Raw genomic sequence first — 20381 nt, 5'->3', positions numbered from 1 at the left:
CTTTTCTCACTGAAATTTTTTAAAGTATATTAAGGATAGTAATAAGTAGTTTCATAGTAATATAGGAATAATTTTTAAATGTGTAGCAGGATTACTAATACAAAATTTTTATGGTACCTGAATTAATACTTTTACCACAATAAATATTTTCTGATTTAATTTGCTCAAACATAATAATGTAATGAAGTGGAATCTTTTTGTATTATTAAAGTCTCTTAAAATGCCTTTTTCCCACTAAAAAAATAAGCCTTAAAAGAAAATTTTAGTGTAAGTTTTGAAAAATTAGTTTTAGTATCTCAGTGTGGGAAATTGCATTATGTATTTCAGTTTTTTACTTAGATGGCAATTTTCTACGCAAAAGCCTTGTGATTACATGCTACTGGGTTAAATTTTTATTTATTTTTCTTTCTAGCTCCAAACTGACAAATAATTTGTTTCATTATAAAGTCATATGAGATACATAGATATGCTTTATTTAAAAAGTTACAGATTCAGTTTAAGTTTTTTAATATAAAGCAACTAACATTTAGCAACTCCTTTATACAGGTGCTCTAATAATTCTCAAAGTGGCCTTGTGAGAAGGTGATAATATCTCCATCTGAGAGCTAAAAGGTTTTAGAAAGTTTAATCAGGGGCGCCTGGGTGGTTCAGTCGGTTGAGGGACCAAATTCTCGATTTCGGCTCAGTTCATGAACTCGGGGTCCGGGGATTGAGCCCTGTGTCTGGTTCCGTGCTCAGTGGGGAGTCTGCTTGAGGATTCTCTCTCTGTTCTCCTTCTGCCCCTCCCCCTGCTATCTCTCTCTAAAATAAATAAATCTTAAAAAAAGTTTGCATCATTTACCCAAAACTGTACAATTAGAAATCTTGGAACAGGGATTCCAATCCCAATCTGCCCCAACCTCCTCCACAGTCTACTTATTTAAGCTGTAAGCCATTTAATATTTCATGGGTAATCTACTATTTGTGTAAATTACTAAATATTAAGAATATCAACGCAGATTTTTTACTGGTTAGATGAAATTATTGGAAGGTTATAACTTCTCAAGGGTAGAATTTAAATCTGATTAAAACATTAAAAAATAATTATTTTATGGCATAGTTGCTTACACTTGGGTAAAGTACTCAAATATAGGGGAGAGGCAAGTAATGTAAATAATCACAGCAGGGAGGTATAGTAAGAGGTTTAATAAGATTAGTGGGGTTTGTGGCAAATTGGAGTGAAAATTATTTGTCCAAAGGGGCAACGACCTCAGCTAACTCTTCCATGTTGGTATCCATGTATTTCAAAATCATCTGGAAATCTGTATTTTTGTATGGAATCCAATTTTAAATGTTGACAGAATTTTGCGTTTAAACTATGGAGTCCAAATCCCACAGCTACTGACCAGATTAGGAAGGCCAGCAATTTGATTTTTTCAAATAGCGAAATGTTTGAAGAGTGAATGCAGAAAAAGTTGTATTTTAAATAATGTGCACAACACACATTAATAGACAAATAGTTTTAGTGTTTCTCGGGTTTGTTTTGACCGGGGCCAAGACTGGCCCTGCATTGTGAAGAGCTTGTGCCTTCCGTACCCGCGTTCTAACCTTTAACAGCTTGTGAAAGACACGCCTTTTTACCTACGTCATCAGGTGGACTGGATCAGGCTTTTTATACAATGTCCAGTATCCTTAGGCAAACCCAAACCCAGGGTTCCACCGTAAGGCCACGTTAACACAGGACTAATTAAATACTTGAGACAAATTGCTACTAGGCGAGAGCCAAACTTCCTTTGCAATTCTTGCTGGCTAGGCGCTAGCTTTTAGTACGTGAGCTATCTTCTAGGAAGGAACTCACGTGAAAACTAGTGCGTTTCCTACACAGACGACTCTACCTCTGCTAGTAGCCACAGAGCTTCTCTGGTGGCCAGGAATTTGCGCGCTATGCCTGGAATCAGCATCCACAGCAATAATTCCGCGTTCTTCGTAACTAATGGCACGCTTCGGGTCCCGGATGTGACGTCAACGTTCCTCCGGTTCTTCCGTCTATTGACGGAACTCTGGGCTCCCGGATTTGGTGGTTGTGTACGTGGAAGAAGCCAGCTCATGCGCAGTCGGGGCCTTTGGTCTCAGCTGTGCGGGCAGGGCTGAGGGTAACATCCCCGGCTCGGGGGAGACTGTCGGGGTCATGGCCAGCCGCTGACAGGGCCCGCCAAGTGAGGAAGGGGGCGAGGCCTTTCCTGTGACCCTTCCCCGGGCCTGAGGCCGGTCGGCCTGGCCCTCGGTCTTCCCACTTGGTGCTGTCGCCGCGGCCGCCGGCTCAGGAGGGGAGATGAGTTGGTTCAACGCCTCCCAGCTCTCCAGCTTCGCGAAGCAGGCCCTGTCCCAGGCCCAGAAGTCCATCGACAGGGTCCTGGATATCCAGGAAGAAGAGCCGAGCGCCTGGGCCGAGACCATTCCGTACGGAGACCCGGGTAAGGGAGAGAGAGGAGCGGGGGTGGGGGGGATCCCGGGGGTCCCGGGGGGTCCCTGTGCTCGCGGAGGCAAACAGGTGAAGAGGTGTAGACAGGGATCCTTCCCCGCTGACAGAGTTCTGAGCAAGTTCTGTCTCCCCAGCCCGTGCACAAATGCTTGTTTTCTCTACGTGGGTCTTCGCGGTTTTCTTGAGGGAAATCCCAGGCCCGGGGCCCTCCGGGCCCGTAGCCCCGGGTGCGGGTCCTGCCGGCCTCGGAAAACCCGGTCGCGATTTGTCGGGCTTGTGCCCCGCCCTCCCTCGTCGTAGCTCGGAGCGCGAGCGTGCAGAAACTGGAATTGCTGCGCGCTCCGGACACTGTTTCGGAGCCAGCGTCTGAAGTCCCTTCACGGGGCCAGGAGGAACAGTCCCTAACATTTAATGAGCACTCCGTGCTTGGGAGCGCGGGATGTGCTTTTTTGTGGCTTTCTCATTTTCCAGACAGCTGCTCCAAGTAGGTTCGTTACAGTCCGTGTGGCTGAGAAAGGTTGAGTAACTAACTTCCTCTAGGCTACACAGCAGGTGAGGGGCAGAATATGGTGGAGGTATCACCCGTGGAAGCCGGCCCAGGAGTTTCGGGTTTCATCACATTGTATTTCCAAAGAGCTGCGTCTCCCTTTGTCAGATTTCTTAAGCTGAATCTTTCAGGGCTCTTCAGTGGCTTTGGCTTTAAGTCTAAGGAACAGTTCAGCATTTTGGTGTGAGGGGTAAAAATTTGCATTGGGGTGGGGGTGGGGCCTCTGAACCTCTGTGAAAAAAAGAGTAAGTGTTGACTAATTTTTTCCGATTTGTTTTTAATTTTACATCTTTGAAAAGTCAGGACTTAAGTTGGAGGTACCTCATTTTCAGATATTTTTGGCCTATGTCTGTATGTCATGATCTTACTACCTTATACAAGATGCTCTATGACCTTGTTGGAGTAGCTCAACTTCTTTTTTCACAGACACCCCACATTTTGAATCACTAAACTTTAGAAGAGACAATATAAACTTTAGATATAAGGATACTCATTTTAATGAAATCTGGGGCTTGAATCCTCTATGATGTAGGAAAGATGTTAGGGTTCAAAGCCCACCGCCAAAAAAGATTCTTGGTGGTTTTATTCAAGCACGGGGATAGGACCCATGGAGCTGCACTGGGGTCAGAAGGAGTGCGCATTTTATACTTTTTTTATACTTAGAAGTGGGGCCAGCTATTGTTAGGAAAAGGTCATTTATTACTGTTTAGTAAAAACTCAGTCATGAGACTCTTCGATATATATCGGTGGATCATACCCCTGGAAAGATGATTGCCAGCATGTATCTTGGGGATAGAGATAAGGGAGATTTCCAAAGGAATTTTTATATGTTAAAGTAGACTTACAGGATCCTGGGGGGTCGGGCTAAGATTTTCTTTTGTGCTTAGCAAAGTATTAACATTGAGGCAGCTGAGTTCCTAAAGGAGTGTCACTCTGCCTGTTTCAAGGACTTGTCAGTGGGCTGCAAGTAGTAAGGAAATTTAATTTTTCTTTTGCCTTTTTTTCCCATATCAGTCTATATGATTCATTTTTTTCAAAATAGGTTATCCAGAATAGACTCACATTTAGTGAAATGCTGTGAATATTTATTGATCACCTATATTTTACATTGCCTTACTCAAAGATGACCAGTGGATATCAGATGACCCCCTCGGAATTTATATAAAACATTCTTCAAGAGGCAAATTTAACTTCTGTCATTCATTAAGATGACCTACGAACTTAAACTAATTAGCACACTTAAGCTTGCTTGCTCATTTGCATCTTTACTTCTGGTTTTCTTCTTTTTTTCATTGTTTTCATATACTGAACCATGGGTGTAAAACTGTGTCCCCAAATTGAAGTTTCCTACTATTATAGGATAGACTTTAATTTAGGACATAATAGTTTTTAGGAGCTTTTTGGTGTTTGTTCTCTCCCCACCAACTTCTAATTGTGCAGAATTTGTGATAATTCTGCTCAGCCACTTTTGAATTTAGAAAAAGTCAGAGGATAGACTTTAATTTAGGGCATAATAGTTTTTTGGAGCTTTTCGGTGTTTGTTCTCTCCCCACCAACTTCTAATTGTGCAGAATTTGTGGTAATTCTGCTCAGCCACTTTTGAATTTAGAAAAAGAACATTTTTTTAGAAGAAATGCTTTAAACATTTTAGTAAATATGTCATTTTTTGTTTATCATTGGGTTTTTTAGTAGCATGTATTTCTGTGACTGCATTATCTTTTTTTACCCAGAATTTTCTTCTTAGTGTTTTTAAAAAGAAGACCTAGTGTGAACTACCATCTGTATAAAAAAAAAATACTTCTTAAAAAAATGCACATCTTTGAAAGTCGTATGTTTTTTTTTTTTTTAGGTTTTATTTTATTTATTATTTTTTTAAAATAGGCTCCATGCTGGGCATGGAGCCCAATGTGGGGCTGGAACTCAGGCCAGTGAGATAAGAACTGAGCTGAGATCAAGAGTTGGAAGCTTAACCGACTGAGCCACCAGGGCACCCCTTTTAGATTTTGTTTATAAGTAATCTCTACACCCAGTGTGGGGCTCGAATCCCCAACCCTGAGACTGAGGTATATGCTCCACTGACTGAGCCAGCCCGCTGCCCCTGAAATTCATAAGTCCTTCTAAATTCCTCCTAAATTTGGAATTTAGGAAGGGAACAAAACTTTCTCATAGAGTGGGTTTGGAGAGTGACACTTGGAGAATGAGTTTGTCATTAAGTAGATAAAAAATGAATTTGTTTTCTGGAAGGTACTGTTCCCATCAGTTTACTTTGATCTTTGGAAAAGAACATTTGTCATCAGTATGTTGGGTTTAATTTTTGAATGTTACCCTCTGTCCAACTCATAACCATGTTTTATTACTGATATTAGAAGAATAAAATTAATATGGAACTAACTGAATTGAAGGTAGGGTCACTTTGCTATGATTACTCATGCATGACCTGTAAATGAGGGTACTGCCTGTTTTTGTGAGATGCATCATGTGTGTCTTAGACTTAGCATGAGTTATATAACATATACTGGTACTCTCTTAATTTGTTGTTTAATGGAATAACATACTTGCTTCTGGTAGGCCAGTCCCATTTTGGCCTCTGATCTTTACTCCTAGTTCCTTTAGGGCAGATCCATACCAGTTTTCCTCTTTAAGGCCCAAAGTTCAACAATGAACTAATTAATTATACACTAAGCAGGGATCTTAACAGGTCCAAATTATAGGTTATGTTCCATAAGTTTCCTTTTTTTAAAACTTTATATTGACTTATATATAATGATTATAATATTAACGTAAAATACATATAACTTATTCTGTTCTCTCTTTTAATAATATATATATTATTATTATTACTATTTTTTTTTTTTTTTTGGTCAAAGGAATAAGTACCCCTGTCAGTGGAGGATGGGATTCTTCAACCTGGGGGTTAAAATCAAACACTGAACCTCAGAGTCAGCCAGTAGCCTCTCCTAAAGCAATTACAAAGCCAGTTCGGAGAACTGTGGTAGATGAATCTGAAAATTTCTTCAGTGCCTTTCTCTCTCCAACGGATGTCCAGACCATTCAGAAGAGTCCAGTGGTATCAAAACCACCAGCTAAATCACAACGACCAGAAGAAGAAGTGAAAAGCGCTTTACAGGAATCCTTGCACACTGGACAGTCAAGAACACCTGAAACAACTGAGTCAAAAGTAAAAGACTCTACTCCATGTGTATCAGGAGAAACTCTCGCTGTAGATACTCTGTCACCTAAAACTGAGGGCAAGCATGAAGAAACTGTTAGTAAAGAACCTCATATGAAGGTGTCAACTGTACATTTGAAAGTGTCTGAAAATGTAATTAATGTGAAAACAACTAGAGAAAACATATCTAATATGTCTACGGCAGACACAAAGGACGTGGCTTTGGAACCTAAGGAACAAAAACATGAAGACCGACAGAGTAATACACCTTCTCCTCCTGTTAGTACCTTCTCGTCTGGTACTTCTACCACCAGTGACATTGAAGTTTTAGATCATGAAAGTGTAATAAGTGAGAGCTCAGCAAGTTCGAGACAAGAGACTACAGATTCCAAATCAAGTCTTCACTTGATGCAGACATCTTTCCAGCTTCTCTCAGCATCTGCTTGTCCTGAATATAATCGTTTAGATGATTTCCAAAAACTCACCGAGAGTTGCTGCTCTTCTGATGCTTTTGAAAGAATAGACTCATTTAGTGTACAGTCATTGGATAGCCGTAGTGTAAGTGAAATCAATTCAGATGATGAACTGTCAGGCAAGGGATATGCTTTAGTACCTATTGTAGTTAATCCTTCAACTCCAAAAACTAAAATAAATGAATCTGTTGAAGGAAAATCTGAAGAAGAAGTGAATGAAACATTAATTGTACCCACAGAGGAAACGGAACTGGAAGAAAGTGGACGAAGTGCGACACCTGTTAATTGTGACCAGCCTGATATTTTGGTTTCTGTTACACCAATAAATGAAGGACATACTGTCTTAGACAAGGTGGCTGAGCAGTGCGAAGCTGCTGAAAGTAAGCCAGAAGCATATTCTGAGAAGGAAGATGTTTGCAAGGTAACTGTAGAAACTGGAAGGGGATTTGGGAATATGCTTTCCAGAGATTAAATCATTGTTTCTTTTCTTTTCATTGTTTCTTTTCTTTTCATTGTTTATTTTTAACATTCAGTATTGTATAATGATTTGTACTGATTAAAAAAGACAGGCATTTTGACATTTAAGTGTGGCATTAAGGATTTTAAAATTGATTTATTGATGCTAAATTATTTGAAATTTCTCTTGAGACAACTATGATAACAAATGGATATTTCAATATAACTAAGCATAAAAAAGTTTCCATCTTGCGCCATTACTGTTGAGTCCTTTCACCTTACAATTCTTGTATGCTGTGCTCATTAATTTGTCATTTTGCAAAGGATTGTCTTAAGGTAACATATATCTTCAAATCCTTTGTAGGTAAAGGTGCTGAAATGAATTTAAATACATGGTTTTTCTTACATCGAAAAATTTTTGCCTGTTCACATTATTTGTAGCAGATCTTAAATGAAAAATGTAGTCTTTAATTAATTATTGAGGTGATTCTGTTGTTATTAATTACTTGTTTGTTTTCTCTTTTATGTTATTTTGATGTTTCCCTGATAGCTATCTTACATGAATAAGAATGGGAGATGTCAAAGGAACAATGGTATTGCTTAGGAATGACAAATTGCTTCTACCTAATACATATAAAAGGAAAGTGGTATAAATTCTTTAACATTAAGTCACAGTTTTGGTTTCTCCTATGATTTTTAGATATAGAAATTGAGTTGGATTTGGCATCTTTAATAGACTCCTCTGAGATATAGGATGTCTTGAAGAAATGTCCTGTAAGTGCCATGTATTGAATTATTTAATGTAAAAAAAAGTGCCAGATTCTGTTACCTAGGTTTAATATTATTCACAAATGAAATGCCATGCTCTAGCTCTAATAGCAATTTGAATTCCTGAAATCAACACTATTTAGTATCAGTAAGATATTTTTGAGCTACTTTCAGAAGGTAAGTGATTTCTAAATTAACCTAGACCTCAATCAGGTAAGACTGTTTTTTTTTAGTGCGTAAAAGCATCATTCCTCCCCTCATAGACAGGTTTATCATTACTTCAGCAAGACCGAAGGAGTAAGATATTCTAACCATTCCTTTTTGTTTAGCTTTATACTGATATATTCTGGAGATTTTAAAGTTACATGCCTATAGATTGTCTAAAATTGCTTTTATTTTTTAAATGCAAAGTATCACACTAAAAAAAGTTACACGTTACATATTTGAATTAAAGAATAAAATCGAATAACAGACACTTGTATATCTGCTACCCAGCTAAGATACAGAATATTACTAGAGGCTTTAAAGCCCTTCTTTGGTCTTTATTTTCTCTAGCTCCCCTCCTCTTTTGGTGGACGTGCACACCTTTCCTAGATTTTTGCTATAACAAACTTGTAAATATTCTTGTATATATATGCAGAAGTTTTCTCCTCTAAAGTATATCTAAAAGAATTTTCTACATTAAAGGGTGTGTAGATCTTCAACTAGATGTTGTCTAATTGTTTTCCAAAGTGGTTTACTAATTTATACTCCTACCGGCTATGTGGTTGTACTAATTTATACTCTCCTACCAGCTATGTATGAGTTCTTGTTGTTCTGAATCCACTGTGTTCTCGGTATTGTTTTAAATTCTTTTTATGAGATAATGCTGTTTTATTTATTAGAGTGATTAGTCTACCTTTACAACTCATCAGCTGCATGTAGAAATGGTTTTTTAAGGTTAAATGCATGACTTTTGTGTATTCTCCTTATTCAGAGACTTGAATTTCTGAATGAGAAACTGGATAAAAGGGAGGCTCAGTTATTATCTCTTAGTAAAGAAAAAGCACTTCTAGAAGAAGCCTATGATAATCTGAAAGAGTAAGTATTTTACAAATGTGAATAATTTTGTATGTTTTGTAGAGGCCCAAATACTTGGTTATTATTTAAGAATGTTTTTTAAACTAAAATGTTTGGAATTTAACTTGTGTATAATTATTGAAATGGAATAGTGGGACATCTGGGTGGCTCAGTCAGTTAACTGTCTGCCTTGGCTCAGATCATGATTCCAGGGTCCTAGGATCAAGTCCCACATCGGGCTTCTTGCTCACCCGGGAGGCTGTTTCTCCCCCTGCCTGCCGCTATTCCTGCTTGTTCTCTCTCCTTCTCTCTGACAAATAAATAAATAAAGTCTCAAAAAAAAGAAAGAAAGAAGATGGAATAGTTTTTCAATTCTCACCGTAGAGATTTCTTTTCTCCTCAGATTATCTTTACCATATTACCTTTGGCATTGAAGAGAAGTATTTTGCAAAAAAACCCAAAAAACCATTTTCCCTTTTAGTATGAGATTTAAAACGTGTATTTAAAGAAAACTATGATATTAAAAGAGACACTGAATATTTGTTTGCTTTAAGGGGTGATTAGTAAAATATAACAGATTCAAAAATGAAAAATTTTGTTTACCATTATCTTACTTTTACACATCAAATATTGGTGACATTTTCATTTTCTAGTGGGTTTTCATTTAGGTGCTTTAAAATAAATTAAGCAGGTAATTTTTCTCTTAAAAGTTAACAGGCCTAAAACTAAATGTTTTAGTAAGGTATATGTTGAAGACAATATTATTTTCCTTTTGCAAACTGCACTCATCTTGTTACCTTAGGAATATGTAAACAAGTATCTCTGTCTCTGTTGTTTTTTAATTTAGTGAAATGTTTAGAGTGAAAGAAGAAAGCAGCAGCATTTCTTCTTTGAAAGATGAATTTACTCAAAGAATTGCAGAAGCAGAAAAGAAAGTTCAGCTAGCCTGCAAAGAGAGAGATGCTGCTAAAAAGGTAATGAAAGTTAAAAATAATATTAATTAAATTCTATACAGACATGGATTTTTGAGGGATGCATTCATAATATTTTGGTATGGAAAAAAAGAGAAGTAAGATTAAAGGATACCATATAGTATATTAACACTTAAATTGTAGATTTTTTAGTATCTTTAGACTTACAGATTTTTGATACTAGAAGAATCTAAGCCAGTATTTGTATAATTTATCTATAAGTCCTTGCAAGATACATAGCTAGGATCATTAGAATAATTTTTATAAATGATAATTTCATTAAATAACAAATCTAAAAGGCACTGTGTAAATTAAAAAAATATATCCTTACTCTCTTTTGTTACTGTTTAACCACTTCAAACATATATGTTCTTCTTCAAGTCAAAGTAATTTTAAAATAAAAGAATTGTAAGGGTTAGTGACTCTTGTGAGGCATAATATTGATTTATTCTAATACAGGATTTCTCCTGGGCACTATTCACATTTTGGGCTGGATAATTTTATGCTGTATGAGACTTTTCTGTGCATTGTAGGGTGTTTACCAGCATCCAGGCCTGTACCTACAAGACACCAGTGTCACCCTCACCTCCCCCTCTCCCAGTGCACATCCATCACCCCCTTCCACGAGTTTAGATAATTGAAAATGTTGGCAGACTTTGCCAAATGTCCTCTTGAGAGCATAGTCACTCTTGGTTGGGAACCATTGTTCTAATTCTTTAAAATTTGTATCAGTTGGCTATTTCAGAAATTGGTAACCAGCTAAGGTTAGTAATTATTTCTTCTATCCCAACTATTAGTAATAACCTTTCTCATCATTTGCTCTTCTCAGTTAAGTTGCTTTCCTTCTTCTTGACCAGTGTTAATATTTATATTTTTTTCTTTGTATACTCTTACAGAAGAGAAATAAGTCATAGACTTCCTTCTGCTTAGGTTGCTTTAATTAGCTAGCTCATTTCAGATACTGACAATAACCTGAAACTACCTAACCAACTTACCTCTTCTTGTCCCTATAGTACTCCATCTAGACCAGTCTAATTGAGAAATTAGATTTTAAGTAATGCTTGTTTCCTGTAATATACGTTGAATTGTAGATCCAAAATAGACCCAAACCATTGACTACAGGTGGGAAAAGCTTGGGCCCTAAGTTTTAACAGGTTTTTTGTGTACTGCTATATATGAACCCCCCTACTTAGGATCTGTAGGAAATTCAAGGTGAATTGAATTACCTTAAGTAAAGAGTTTGCTTATCTAATGATGGAAAACAGATAATGTCTACACCTGTGTAGTACTAGGCAGAATGAAATAAATTACAGATAAAGATGAATAAGCAGTTTGGAATGGTATCACAGAGGATGAATTCTGACCAGGGAATTGAGGAAAGTTTCATGGAAGGCAGGATTGGGTCTTTCTTATTGGGCCTTGATGGATTAATCAAATTTTGACAGCTGGAAAATGCACAGCAGTGTTGTGGATGGTTCAGAGCATGGGCTTTGTGGACTCATAAACCTGGTTTCAACTCTACCACTTAATAGCTCTCTGACCTTCAAAATTTATTCAATCTTGCAGTGTCTTAGTTTTCTTATTTGTGTAGTTGAATAAAGGACCTCCCTCATAGAATTGTTGTGAGGATAAAATGATAATAGATACAAAGCATGGTTTAATACCTAATGCTAGTTGTTTTTAGCTGGTGTTTGGTTTCAGATCATTGCTTAAAACCCAATTTTAAATCATAGAACACTTTTCACATCTCCATTTGTGGTTTTAAGAGATAAACTGTCTTGACATGTCTGTGCTGAATCTCTGCTTTATTAAAGTAGATTGAACCTTATATAATTATGTTTTCCCTCATTTTACAATGCACTAGCAAGTGCAAGTTTTAGATGAGGAAAAGAAATACAGTGCAAAATGGAGACATATGTTGTTCTAAATATAATGTTTAACCTGAAAATATGTGTATAGAGATACTCAAGAAAGGTATTGAAAGTTAACTTACTCTCATTTGCATTTCCATATTAAAACCTGTTTATATCTGAATTCAGGTTTTCTATGTTGTTTCAAAGCTATTTACATAGTTAACTGAGGTAATAAACTCACTTTAACAGAATAAAATTTACAGAACTTTATCGAGAATTTCATTGTTGATGACTTCTTTGAATATGGAAAAAATTGAAAAATATGCCCAGAGTGAAAGTAATTCTTTATGCTATTCACATTCCTTTTTTTTTAATTAGGAAATTAAAAGTATAAAGGAAGAACTTGCTACTAGATTAAATAGTAGTGAGACTTCAGACCTTTTGAAAGAGAAAGAAGAGCAGATCCGAGGGTTAATGGAAGAAGGTGCGTAAAGTATTTAGTTAACTATGAAAAATACTGTAACAGGAGAAATGCTCGCCACATGATTAGCTGCTACTTCCCAATAAAGAAATAATTGGAAGCAAGAAAGATTTGTGCTTAAACCTCAGAAATGACAGGTGACAATTTAGCAAAGAATGGGGAGCAATATGTATAGAGGCAGAGATGCATGTATGTAGCCTTTTGTTTCTAGGGAGGTTAAAAAAAAAAAAAAACTTGCTGAAAAATAAATGTTTGTGCTTTCATAAAAAAGCTTTTTAGCAGGTTTTAGAGCCTGTCATGTAACCCAAGATATTTGAAGGTTATAATCCTGGAATTTATATAGTATCTGAATCTCTAGCTTGGGTACTATGTGGTATCATCATATTGTTTGGTCGACTGATAGTGAACTTTTCATTATATTCTTGTTTTAATTTTTCAGTTATTTAGCCCTCTATGAAAAGACTTAAAATTAGCAAGGTTATAGAATTAAATATCCTTCATGAGATAAATTATAAATAGACACTGGATTAATTTATGTATTATCATAGGAGAGAAGGTAGTTTTGGAAAAGGTGATTAAATGAATTTTTCTTTTCCTCTTAATTAAGGTTTTTCTAGTCTAAGAATAACACTTACTACTTGCAGAAATTTTTTAAGTTTTAGGAGATGTAGGAAGAAAAAAGAAATCATAATTTGGTTTTATAAGGAACTATCAATTTCTTCTAGTTCTTTTTTAATGTTTTTAATACATTGTTAAGCATAATTAAGATCATGTATTTAATCTGTAATCTTTTACATTTTTGTAGTTCTTTTACATTTCCCTATGCTATTAAATGCTTTGCTAGCATTATTAATGGCAGTATTAAAGTCCATTATATGGCTATATATACCGTAATTTTTTTTACTGTTTTCCTAATGTTGTACATTTATTTCTAAAATGTTAATATTACAAATAGTGGTGGGATGAGAATTTCAAATCATTGAACTAAAGAGAATTTCCAGAGTAAGTGTTTGAAAAGAATTGGAAACAATCACTGTATTTGAAAAAGTTAGTTTTACCCAATCTTTCTTTTTCATTTATTCAGCTAATATTTAACAGTTAGTGTGTCAGATACTGTGTTTGATACAGTAATACATATGACACACTCCCTGTCTTTTAGGAACTTACAGTTTAATGAGAGGGAAATATAAGTACACAGATAATTATAAAGCACAGTCTAAGCACTGCAGTAGAAGAATGAAGGGAGAAATGATAAAACACATAATCATTATCTCAAGACATGTTGAGGTCATGAACTGCCTGTGTTACAACACTAGAAACTGAGGAGAAGACTGTGTGCATGGATTCATAATTTTAAAAAAATATTTAAAATAATTATATCAGGTGTCACTATTTTGGTATTTATTAATTTAGGTAGGAGGTGGGTTGATGTTCTCTTTTGCTTAATGAACTTTATACTGAAAATAGAATGATTTCATATGGGATTATTTACTTCTTCTGTATCCCCCAGAAGTATTTTTTTTTAAAGATTTTATTGGTTTATTAGCACACAAGCTGGGGGGAGCAGAAGGGGAGAGAAGCAGACTCCCCCACTGAGCGGGAAGCCCCATGTGGGGCGTGATGCGGGGCTCCATTCCAGGACCCTGAGATCATGACCTGAGCCGAAGGCAGATGCTTAACTGACTGAGCCACCCACGTGCCTCTCCCCCAGAAATATTTTTAAATTCACAGCTGAAAATCTGAAAGACTAACAGCTGAAAGTACACTACAATGAATAGCTGATTACTTTATTACCTCGCTTCACCAATTATTAACATCTAGGCACACCTGCTTCATATCTTTTTGCACATACATGCAGTTCCCTTTTGCCAAACCATTTGAATGTAGGTGACAGAAATAACATTCCACTCCTAAATTCCACTCCTAAATTTTTTTCCAGCTTTATTGAGGTATAATTGAGTAATAAAAATTGTATATATTTTTGATACACATATACATTGTGAAATGATTACCACAGTCAAGCTAATTAATATATCAATCACCTCATGTAGTTAACATCTGTTTATGTGACGAGAACACCTAAGGTCAATTCTCTTAGCAAATTTCAAGTGTATAATATAGTATTATTAACTGTAGTCACCATTCTGTACATTAGATCTGCAGAACTTATTCACCTGCATAACTGAAACTTAGTACCCTTTGACCAATATCTCCACATTTCCCCCATCCCTGGTAACCAGCATTCTACTCTCTGCTTTTGTGAGTTCAACTTTTTTGTATTCCACATATAAGTAAGATCATGCAGTATCTGAGTCTGACTTATTTCAGCCTCCAGTTTCATCCACATAATCACAAATGGCAGGGTTTTCTTCTTTTTCAAGGCTAAATATTACTTTGTATACACACATGCCGCTTTTTTATTTTTTAGAATATTTAATGAATTGGGAAAATATTTATAATTTTAGATAGCAAAAACAAGTTACACATTTGTATATACTTTTATTCAAGTATAATTACATATGTTATATTAGTTTCAGGTGTACAACATAGTGATTCAACAATTCTGTACATTACTCAGTGCTCACCATAAATACAATCACCATCTGTCACTATGTAACATTACTATGATATTATTGACTATATTCACTGTACTGTAATTTTTATTTCTCTGACTTATTTTGTAACTAAAAGTTTGTACCTCTTAATCCCTTTCACCTATTTCAGTCCTCCACCCCCACTTCCCCTTTGGCAACCATCGTGTTTTTTTCTCTTTTTGAGTTTTTCCTGTTTGCTTGCTTGTTTGAGTTTTTTTTGTTTTGTTTTAGATTCTGCATATAACTGGGACGCCTGGGTGGCTCAGTTGGTTAAGCGACTGCCTTCGGCTCAGGTCATGATCTTGGAGTCCCGGGATCGAGTCCCACATCGGGCTCCCTGCTCAGCAGGGAGTCTGCTTCTCCCTCTGACCCTCTTCCCTCTCATGTGCTCTCTATCTCTCATTCTCTCTCTCAAATAAATAAATAAAATCTTTAAAAAAAAAAAAGATTCTGCATATAACTGAAATCATATGGTATGATCCTTTTAATGTATTGTTAAATTCAGTTTGCTAATATTTTGTTGAGGATTTTTACATCTGTGTTCGTCAAGGTATTGGCCTATAGTTTAGTTTTGTGTTGTGTGGCTTTGGTTTTGGTATCAGGATAATGCTGGCCTCATAGAATAAATTTGAAGAATAGATATTAATTCTTCTTTAAATGGTACAATTCCCCTGTGAAGACCTCCTGGTCTTTTGAGAGGAGTCTTTTGATTACCAATTCAATTTTGTTACTAGCAGTTGGCCTGTTCAAATTTGCTTGTTCTTTCTGATTCAATTTTGGGAGATTTTATGTTTCTAGGAATTTATCTATTTTTTTCTAGGTTGTCCAGTTTGTTGGCATATGTAATCTTCATAGTATTATAATGCTTTGTATTTCTGTGCACAACACATTGTCTTTCTTTATCCATTGATGGACACTTAGGTTGTTTCCATAACTTGGTATTGTGAATAATGCTGTGGAGGGCACATATTTTTGAGATACTGATTTTATTTCCTTTGGATATATATCTAGAAGTGGGATTGTTGTATCATATAGTAATTCTATTTTTAATTTTTTGAGTAATCTCCAAGTTGTTTTCCAAAGTGTCTGTACCAATTTATATTCTTGCCAATAGTATACCAAGGTTCCTTTTTCTCCATATCCTTGCCAAGTCTTACGATTTGTCTTGTTGATAATAGGTATCCTAATAGGTGTGAGGTGTAGTTTTAATTTGTATTTCCCTCATGATTAGTGATGTTGAGCACCTTTTCGTATACCTGTTGGCCATTCACATGTCTTCTTTTGAGAAAAGTCTGTTCATGTTTTTTGCCCATTTCTTAATTGGCTTATTTGTTTTTTGCTGTTGAGTTGTGTGGGTTCTTTGTATATTTTGGATATTAATCCCCTATCAGAAGTATGGCTTGCAAATATTTTTCTCCATTCTGCAAACTATCTCTTCAGTCTATTGATTGTTTGCTGTGCAGTATTTTTTTAGTTTGATGCAATCCCAGTTGTCTATTTTTGTTTTTGTAGCTTATGCTTTTGGGATCATACCCAAAAAACTCATTGCCACGACCAGTGTCAGAAGGTTTTTTCCCTGTGTTTTCTCCTAGTAATTTTACAGTTTCAGGTATGTTAAGTCTTAAATCTATTTTGAGTTGACTTTTGTATTTGGTGTATGATAGGGTCCAGTTTTCTTCTGCATATGATTATCCAGTTTTCCCATTACTATTTATTGATGAGACTGTCCTTTCCCCATTATGTGTTCTTGGCATCTTTGTTGAAGATTAGTTGGCTGTAAATGTATTTCTAAATTTTGCGTGGATTTTCTAAGCTCTCTGTTTTGTTCCACTGGTCTGTATGTTTTTATGCCAGTACCATACTGTTTGGATAACTATAGCTTTATAACATGTTTTAAAATTAGAAAATGTGATACTTTCAGTTTTGTTCTTGCTAAGGATTGCTTTGGCTGTTTGAGGTCTTCTGTGGTTCCACATGAATTTTAGGATTTCTTAAAATTTTTGTGAAATATGTCATTGGAATTTTGAGAGATACTGCAGTCAATCTGTAGTCCACTCCTAAATTCCTAAGTCTCCATTTCTCAATAGCAAGTACATTTTGCTTCACAAGCACAACATCATAATCATACCTAAGAAAATCAGTATTAATTCAGAAGTGTACTCCAGCATATATTTCATTATTTATCTCCATGGTCTCTAAAAATGACTTTTATACCTGGTCATTTGTCCTGCCCCAAGATCTAGTCAAAAGTTTGTGTATTGCATTTGACCATTATGTCCTTTTAGTCTTCCACCGATCTAGGATAGCTCTCTTAATGACATTGAAGACTTTGTAGAGTCCAGGCCAATTGTCCTACATATTCCCCATGTTCAGGAGTTTATCCCTTTCTTCATGATTAGATTTAGTTAAAATTTCTAGTAAGAAATATCACTGCTGATACTGTGTACCCACCTCTCCATTATATCAGTAGATGCATAATGTACCACAATTGGTGATGTCAAAACAATGTTTGGTTAAGGTGGTGACAGCCAGATTTCTCCATTGTAAAAGCACATTTTTCTCTTCATAAGGCATAAGTAATATGTGGGGATGATTTTTTAAGGTGTAAATATCCTATTATCTACTATCCTTCCACCTAGTAATTTTAGCATTCATTGATGGTTTTTGTACAAATCAGTTTAACATTTGTGGTTACAGTTTTGTGATTTTAAAAATATTCTATCATTTTATGTCACTGGTTAGATAAAACATTCAATCCAGATTCTTAAGGAATCATTGTTTGAATTTATTTATTTATTTATTTATTTATTTTCGCCATTGCCAGGAGAAAAACTTTCAAAACAGCAGCTGCATAATTCTAACATTATTAAGAAATTAAGAGCTAAAGACAAAGAAAATGAAAATATTATTGCAAAGCTGAACAAAAAAGTTAAAGACCTAGAAGAAGATTTGCAACATTTAAAACAGGTGAATGTTAACCATTCTCTAGATATATATGTTGTTATTACTTCCTATATGAACAATTGGCTGTGGTTTATAAGACATTTAGAATAATTTATCAGGGTATATCATGTGGGAAGAATTTATCAAGCAATTTAATAAATGAGTGTTAAGATTTTTCTTCAATATTGTAACATTTAAGATTCCTGGAATACAGTTATTTACCATGGTGTTATTTATTGAAAAAAATTTTTGTCTGTTTTTATAATATAGGTCCTTGATGGCAAAGAAGAAGTTGAGAAACAGCATAGAGAAAGCATTAAAAAACTAAATTCTGTGGTGGAACGCCGAGAGAAGGATCTTGGCCGACTGCAGGTAGACATGGATGAACTTGAAGAAAAGAACCGAAGTACTCAGGCTGCTCTGGATAGTGCATACAAGTAAGAAACTAAACCAATATGCAACCCATTTAAAATGATCAGAACGGGATATTGAAAAAATAGTTTTTCTGTTATCTAATCACTAACAATATTTATAAACTTAGCTATATATGAACTTGTAACTGGTCAAAGCAAATTCACAAGAGTTGTTACTGTAGTCAGTGTTTATTTTTTTATTTTTTTATTTTTTTTAAGATTTTATTTATTTGAGAGAGAGAGAATGAGATAGAGAGAGCACGAGAGGGAAGAGGGTCAGAGGGAGAAGCAGACTCCCTGCTGAGCAGGGAGCCCGATGCGGGACTCAATCCCGGGACTCCAGGATCATGACCTGAGCTGAAGGCAGTCACTTAACCGACTGAGCCACCCAGGCCCCCCCGTAGTCAGTGTTTATTATGTGGTGAAGTCTTCCTCATTGTGTAACTCTTATGGAAATCTACATGCAAACTTTAACTTGGCCATGTAATTAACTATTTTAAATAGAAATTATCAATCTAATTTTTTAAGAGAACTTACTGATCTCCACAAAGCCAATGCTGCAAAGGATAGTGAAGCACAGGAAGCTGCTCTAAGTCGTGAAATGAAAGCTAAAGAAGAGCTTTCTGCAGCACTACAGAAGGCCCAAGAAGAAGCCCGTCAGCAGCAAGAAACATTAGCAATTCAAGTAAGCAATAGATAATGAGTTACATTAGTCTTTAAAAACTTGATGGTTTTGCAAATTAAAGATTACATTAGTTATTTGAATCAAACTTTATGTATTGGTACATGTGTTAAATTTCCTTTCTAATCTTATTGGACACTTTTCCAAGAGTACTTGATTGTGCCAGTCTTTTTTTTTAAGATTTTATTTATTTATTTGAGAGAGAGAATGAGAGAGAGAGAGTACATGAGAGGGGAGAAGGTCAGAGGGAGAAGCAGACTCTCTGCTGAGCAGGGAGCCCGATGCGGGACTCGATCCTGGGGCTCCAGAATCATGACCTGAGCTGAAGGCAGTTGCTTAACCAACTGAGCCACCCAGGCACCCCAATCTTAATCGTGTGTTTTTTGAACTTTGTTAAAGTGATGTTTACATTGTACTGTATTGCTTATTTTTTGTGACTTTCAGACTTATTTAATAATACTATGAAAGGCAAAGACTGTGTTACTGCACATATGCAGATAAATACTAAACATTGCTTATAATTTTAGGAGAATCCATATAAGTCCTGAGCTTATTCATAACATCTGTGGGAGTCCATGTAGTTCAGATAGAGGAGGAAAACTGAAATTTGTCAGGCTTTTTCTTATAAAATCATCAGTTGATTGATATTTGGGGTTATTTTCACTTTTTGATGATTATGATTAATGCTGCTATACATATTCATTTACAAGTTTTTGTGTGAATGTTTAAGTTCTAGATGTATACTCAGGTCAGTATGGTAACCGTATATGTAATTTTTTGAGGACCTGCCAAACTTTCCCATAGCAATTGCACCATTTTACATTCCCATCAGCAATATATGACGGTCTGCATCTTGCCAGTATTTTTTTGTTATTGTCTTTTTTTTTTCATTATAGCCTTTTAGTGGGTGTGAAATGGTATCTGATTGTGGTGTCCTTGTTTACATTTCCTTGATGACTAATAATGTTGAGCATCTTTTTATGTGCTTCCTGGCCATATGTATTTTGTTTTAAGATTTATTTATTTGAGGCGGTATGTTGGGAGAGGGGGAGAATTTCTAGCAGACTCCCCACTGAGCAAAGAACCCAGAGTGGGGCTCTAGCCCAATGCAGGGCTTGACCCCATGACTCTGAGATCATGACCTGAGCAGAAATCAAGAGTTGGACACTTAACTGACTGAGCCACCCAGGCGCCCCTGGCCGTATATCTTACTGCAGTTTCTTTGGAGAAATTTATTCGAAAACTCAAATCCTTTGTCCATTTTTATTTTATTTTATTTTTATTTTTTTTAAAGATTTTATTTATTTATTTGAGAGAGAGAGAGCACGAGAGGGAAGAGGGTCAGAGGGAGAAGCAGACTCCCTGCTGAGCAGGGAGCCCGATGTGGGACTCGATCCCGGGACTCCAGGATCATGACCTGAGCCGAAGGCAGTCACTTAACCAACTGAGCCACCCAGGCGCCCGCTTTGTCCATTTTTAAATTGGGCTTTTTAAAAACTGTTCAGTTGTGA

The 20381-nt window shown here is 36.0% G+C and overlaps 1 protein-coding gene across 2 annotated transcripts in view; it reads left to right on the top strand.

Annotated features, from left to right (window-relative positions):
* Positions 1 to 2045: 2045 nt before the first annotated feature.
* Positions 2046 to 20381, top strand: part of TMF1 (TATA element modulatory factor 1) — a 32767-nt gene continuing 14431 nt past the window's right edge. For both annotated transcript variants that reach the window (XM_025885314.2, XM_025885313.2), the window contains exons 1-8: positions 2046 to 2453; positions 5876 to 7071; positions 8851 to 8954; positions 9781 to 9907; positions 12136 to 12241; positions 17657 to 17799; positions 18046 to 18212; positions 18717 to 18873. In XM_025885314.2, the coding sequence (XP_025741099.1) occupies positions 2312 to 2453; positions 5876 to 7071; positions 8851 to 8954; positions 9781 to 9907; positions 12136 to 12241; positions 17657 to 17799; positions 18046 to 18212; positions 18717 to 18873 (2142 nt within the window). In that variant the 5' untranslated portion in view covers positions 2046 to 2311. The remainder of the gene's footprint in view (positions 2454 to 5875; positions 7072 to 8850; positions 8955 to 9780; positions 9908 to 12135; positions 12242 to 17656; positions 17800 to 18045; positions 18213 to 18716; positions 18874 to 20381) is intronic.

This window comes from Callorhinus ursinus, unplaced genomic scaffold (genome assembly GCF_003265705.2).
Source record: "Callorhinus ursinus isolate GAN/ISIS: 27379988/994484 unplaced genomic scaffold, GSC_fseal_2.0 scaffold15, whole genome shotgun sequence".
Lineage (NCBI taxonomy): Eukaryota > Metazoa > Chordata > Mammalia > Carnivora > Otariidae > Callorhinus > Callorhinus ursinus.
This window is presented reverse-complemented; position numbering and strand designations above follow the sequence as displayed.